The sequence below is a fragment of the Numida meleagris genome, chromosome 32 (genome assembly GCF_002078875.1).
Source record: "Numida meleagris isolate 19003 breed g44 Domestic line chromosome 32, NumMel1.0, whole genome shotgun sequence".
NCBI lineage: Eukaryota > Metazoa > Chordata > Aves > Galliformes > Numididae > Numida > Numida meleagris.
This window is the reverse complement of record NC_034437.1, coordinates 1,234,731-1,240,524: the sequence shown is the minus strand read 5'-3', so window position 1 is coordinate 1,240,524 and position 5,794 is coordinate 1,234,731. Positions and strand designations below refer to the sequence as shown.

The following is a 5,794-nucleotide window of genomic DNA, read 5'->3' as shown; positions in this document are numbered from 1 at the left end:
GAATGGAACAGAGGTGGCACAGGGATGGCATAGGGAAGGTACAGGAATGCCATTGGGATAAAATGGGGATGGAGTAGGGATAGCATGGAGATGACATGAGGATGGTACAGGGATGGGATGAGATGGAAATGGTACTGGGTTGGCATGGGGATAGCGCAGGGGTGGCGTGAAGATGGCATCAGAATGATGTACAAATGGAACAGGGATGGCATGAGGATGGCATGGGGGTGGAACAGGAATAGGATGGGGACGACATGGGGATGACATGCAGATGGCATGGGGATGGAATAGGGGTGGTATGGGGATGGTATGGGGATAGCACACAGGGATGATGTGAGGATGGAACAGGGAAGTCACGGGGTTGACGTGCAGGTGACATGCAGATGGCACGGGGTGTCCCTCTCCCCCCAAGTCCCCTCTACTCCCTGGTGCCACCTGCTGCAGCTGGAAGTTGTATGCGCTCTGCTCAAACTGCTCATCCTTGGTTTCCACGGTTTTGCCCAACTTCTGCAGAACCTGGGATGGAGAGGGGAGCGTGTTGGCATGGAGCACAGGCAAACTCTGGTGGGGGAGCCCCAAGGAGTGCCCAGGACCTGACAGCCTCGATGTGGAGGCCACTTAAGCTGGGCTGTGCCCAAGGGATGCCAAACTTCTGCACATCCCGTGATGCTCTTTATTTTTAGGGGAAAGCTGTAGGTTTTGGGGAGCCAAACAGACATGGTGTGTCCCCACTGCCTTCATTTGTGAAACCCTACAGATGCAGCCCTGTGCTCCCCACAACTCCACGGCACAGGTGCATTGAGATGAGATGAGGATGATATGGGGATGGAACAGGAATGGTGTGGGGAAGGTATGGGGATGGAACAGGAATGGTGTGGGGAAGGTATGGGGATGGAACAGGGATGGAACAGGAATGGAATGAGGATGGTATGGGGTTGGAACAGATGGGATGGAGATGGTGTGGGGATGGAACAGGGATGGAATGGGGATGGTGTGGGGATGGAACAGGAATGGAATGGGGATGGTGTGGGGATGGTACGGGGTATGATGGGGATGGCATACAGTGGGTGAATACAGATGCAAATGAAGCCCCAAAGTGCTGCCCCAGAGGGAATTGGTGACACTGCTGCAAGGAGGAGGAGGAGGAACAGCTGTGGGCGAAGGCCACCCCCATGTCCCCACCGCAGGAGCACGGAAGCATGTCCTGGGCTGATATGGTCACAGAAGAGCTGAATTTAGCCCTAATCAGGAACCGTGGGAGCTGCTCCTTCCATTGTTGGGGCTGAAATGCCCCCAAACCATGTCCAATCACCCCATTTCAGCCCACTTCCGTAGCCCTTCCCCCCGCTTCCTGCCATGGGCTGCACCCGCTCTGTGGGCCCATCCCAGCACTGAGTTCTGCTGGCACTGGGGAATATGGAGACAGTCCCACGGAACCCCGTTCCAGCAACACCTAATCCATGGCCTGCACTGGAAGTACTTTTGGAGAGAAAATCCCACTTTTTGAAGCATCTGCAGGGCCTTTGAGGAGTAGCTTGCAAACCCAAAGCCTTGCAGCATTGAGGGGCACCCAACCGGATGCCCCGTGAGCACCCATGGGTGCAGAGTGGTGCACAGTGAACACAGACCCACGGGGCTGCCCAACCCTCACCCTGCAAAAACCCCACTGCAAAATGAAAGTTGAGGGCGGTGAGGCCGTGCCCTACCTTCTCCTGTGCCCGGCTGAAGTGCTTCTGGACATGCTTGGCGAACAGCCCGGCCCCGCTCTTGCCCTCGGCCATGGCTGCAGATGGCTGCAGGGTTCTGCTTGCAGCATCGGCTGTGGTTTGGCGTCTGCTGCGGAAGTTTGAAGTGAGGCATCCGCCAAGCGCCGGGCACCCTTGAAACACCCAACCACGGGGTGGGACGGGAAGGGGAGAACATGTGGCTGAGCTGTGGCAATCCTCACTCACGTTTCTGTTTTGAGTTTCAATTTTGCTTTTGGAGTCACTTCTGTAATTCTTTGCTGTTTTTTTTCCCACCCCGAGCTGGGCTGGGGCTCGGCACGATCAGCCCTACACCAATGGGGTACGTGGGTGTGCTTTGACCCTACAGCCCTGAGTGGGGTGATAACAGCACCGCATCCATCCTCTCTCATTGCAAATGAGTTTGCTCTGGATGTCCTTGAGCCCAGTGGGGATGTGGGGAGCATGAGGCGCTGTGGGACATGGGGGTGGCATGGAGTTGGGATGGGGATGGGGATTGTAGCAGAGCTGAGGGACTGGGAGAAGTCCTGCCCCTGTCCACCCGCTCCTCAGGGGAACTATTTTTCCCATTTTTCACCCAAGGACACTTTGACCGTCCAGGGCTGGCTCCTTTTTCCAAGTCCCTGTGCAAGGCAGAAGGGGGACCTGGCCAAAGGGAACCTGACCAAAGGAATGCTCCAAAAGATGAGACTGGAGAAGAATCGCATGGATGCAGGCAAAAGAACTGGGGCAAAGCATCCCCAGCCTTGCTGGGGACAGATAATGGCCAACACACTCTCAGTGAAGAACACAATTTATTGATGCCAGCTTTGAGACATAAATGCCCCCAGATGAAATTCTCAGTGTCCATGTTCAGGGCTGGGGTTCTCCTCCTGCTGCTGCTCAGTTCTAGGAGATCACCTGGAAGGAGAACAAGGGGTGTAACCCCACAAATCCTCAGTGCTCCCATTGAGTCGCTAGCACGGCCCTGTTGGGTGCTCTACACTGCACTGAGAGCTCCATTTTCCATTGGGCACTCCATTCCCTGTTGGGTGCTCTATTCCCCATTGGGTGCTCCATGCCCCATTGGGCACTCCATTTCCCGTTGGGTGCTCCATTCCCTGTTGGGTGCTCCACAGCCCATTGGGCGCTCTATTCCTCTTTGGGTGCTGTATTCCCCCTTGGTTGCTCCATTTCCCATTGGGTGCTCCATGCCTTCCCAGTGGGTGGAGACCCCATTCAAAACCCCTATGCATGACCCCACTGGAAAAAAACCCTTCCACCCCATCGCCTTACGCTGGATATCCAGGAGATGTAGGCAGAGACGCGGGTGAAGACAGTGGGCTTGTTGCGCGTGTTGCAGCCCAAGCTGGAGACGAAGCTGGTGACGCCATGCACTTGGTACACCCCGTTGACCGCGCAGTGCAGGGGGCCGCCAGAATCGCCCTATGGAGGGGCACCCATCAGAGTGAGGCTGTAACAGGGCTGGGGGCTGGCAGCGGGTGACAGTGGAGTGACAGGGCTGTACCTGGCAGCCGGAGCGCACGCCGTCCCCGCCGGCGCAGATCATGGTGTTCTTGACACTGGAGCCCCAGTAGGAGTAGCTGGAGCAGATGCTGTAGCTCACGACGGGCAGGTATGCTTGCTGCAGCACACTCGACAGCTGCCCGTTGGCTGCAAGTTAACAAGAGTCCATTAAAACCCATAGATCCCATAGAACCCATAAAACCCCCCAAAATATTTGCACAGCAGCATCCGACCTTGAGCATCCCATAGAACCCCCCAAAATTTTGGCTTGACAACATCAATCCCTTGGAGGACCTCCTCCCATGTCCAAAAATGAATACTCTTCCCCATTTTCCCACATTCTTGATGAATTTTGGTGAGCCCTATAAAATCCCCCAAAATTTTGCATGACCCCATCCAACCTTGAGTATCCCCATGTCTTGTAGGACCTCAACCACCCTCCAGAAAGGATTAACCTGCCCCATTTCCTCATTTTGTTAGGGGATTTTGGTGAGCTCTGTAAAATTCCCCAAAATATGTTTATGGCCACGTCCAACCTTAGGCATCCCACAAAATCCTCCCAAATATTTGCATGACCGCATCCATCCCCATGCATGATGCCTTGTAGGGCCTCAACTCACTTCCAAAAGGGATTAATCTCCCAAATTTTTAGTGGATTTTAGCGACCCCTGGAAGACCCCCCAAAATTTTGCATGACCCCATCCAATCTTGAGCATCCCCATGTCTTGTGGGGCCCCAACCCCATTCCAAAAAGGATTAACCTCCCTGCTTTTCCCATGATTTTAGAGGATTTTGATGAATCCCACAAAACCCCCTCAATATATTTCAGGATCCCATCCAACCCTGAGTATCCCCATGTCTTGTCGGACTTCAACCTACTCCCCAAAAGGATGAACCTCCCCCATTTTCCCACATTTTTAGGGGGTTTTGGTGAGCCCCACAAAACTCCCTGATACATCTGCACCACCGCACCCATCCCCACGCACAACGCCTTGTGGGACCTCCACCCACTTCCAAAACCCAGTGAACTTCCCCCATTTCCCCACGATTTTCAGGGATTTGGGGACGGGTGTCCCCGGGATGCCACATCCCGCGTCGGTGGCACTCACTGCTGGTCAGCCCCCAGCCGGTGATGTAGCAGGCGTAGTTGTTGGGCAGCACCGTGCCCTGGGTGGGCAGCACCGCCAGCTGCACGTAGCTGTTGAGCGTGGCTGAACCCGACAGGCGGAGCAGCGCGATGTCGTAGCTGTGGGGAGGATGCAAAGGGCACTGTAGAGCACGCAGAGAAATCCCCCTTCCCTCGCAGTGCTCCTTCCTGAAGGCTCCCATCCCCGCGTGCTTTACCCTGCGGCCACATTCTGGGAGTTCCAGTTGGGGTGGACGTGGATGCTGCTGACGCTGAAGATCTGCTCGGTGCCCTCGCTCTTGTAGATGTTGTGGTCACCGGCGACGACGCGGAAATTCATGTTTCTGCGAAAAAGCACAGGATCAGGACCCGCATTCTTATTGCTTCAAGGAGTACAGCAGGAGTAAGGAAGTGACTTGGCTTTGATGAGCAAACTTAATGGAGAATTCTCAAATCATGCTTTTTACTCAACATTTCTCATATATACATTCACATTTTCTCTGTGGGCGCAACAGAAACTCATAAATCTTTATTGACACCATGGACACCGCGATAGAAAGAAGGAATCTGAAATTAAACCAATAAACCCCTGAAACTCAGCTCAGAACACTGTTATAATCAACATGCAGAGTAATTACCAAAGGAACAGGAGACCACCACACAGGCAATACGCATGGGAAATTACTTGGCTTTTGAGCTCCTCAAATTTGCTTAATTTTATACTTTTTCTAAGTGGTAAATTGATAATATCCTCCCTTTTTAAGGGGTAGGTCTTCTTGTGGTTTTCATGATCTAGTTGTCATGGTTTCCATAATCTAGTGGGTGGTATCTCTGCCCACAGCAGGGGTTGGAACAAGATGGGCTTTACGGACCCTTCCAGCCCAACAATTCTATGGTTCCTTGATCTTCCAGGGCCCTTCCAACCCAACTATCCTATGGTTCTATGACCTTTCAGGACACCCCCAACCCAACCATCCTATGGTTCTGTAATGAAGAGTCATCCATACAAGAAGATGCTTCCAGCGATCATTCTCCTTAACAGAAAGATCAGCAAGGACTGCCACTCTCTGGATGGAGAGGGTTACATTTTTTCTTTTTTTTTTTTGGTGAAAAATGGCATTTGCAGGAGACAACAGGGCCCCCATGCCCACTCACCTATCTACGCAGTGGGCTGCTGTCAGCACCCAGTTCTGCCGGATGAGGGACCCTCCGCAGGTGTGGTGCCAGCTGCCCCCAGAGTAATACTGGAGGGAGATCTGGGTGGACAAAACACAGGGTGAGATGTGGGGATGGGAGCTCCCAGAGGATGGGAACCCAGAGGGAACAGGAGATCCAAGGAGATGGGAGAACCAAGTGGAAGGGAGTACCAGGAGGAGGGAGCCCCAAGGGGGTGGGAGACTCGAGGGGATGGGAGACC

The 5,794-nt window shown here is 53.7% G+C and overlaps 2 protein-coding genes across 2 annotated transcripts in view; both read right to left on the bottom strand.

Annotated features, from left to right (window-relative positions):
* BIN2 (bridging integrator 2) overlaps positions 1-1,890 on the bottom strand; it is a gene marked incomplete in the record, with an annotated part of 7,597 nt that extends 5,707 nt beyond the window's left edge. Inside the window, 2 exon segments of the mRNA XM_021379188.1 lie at positions 436-516; positions 1,707-1,890. Coding sequence (XP_021234863.1) covers positions 436-516; positions 1,707-1,781 — 156 coding nt within the window.
* On the bottom strand, positions 2,521-5,633 carry CELA1 (chymotrypsin like elastase family member 1; the record flags this gene model as incomplete). The annotated part of the gene is given in 6 exon segments (XM_021379189.1): positions 2,521-2,645; positions 3,021-3,170; positions 3,253-3,398; positions 4,361-4,497; positions 4,596-4,721; positions 5,533-5,633. Coding segments are annotated over 6 exon segments (672 nt in total), but the record flags the coding sequence as incomplete, so codon positions are not given.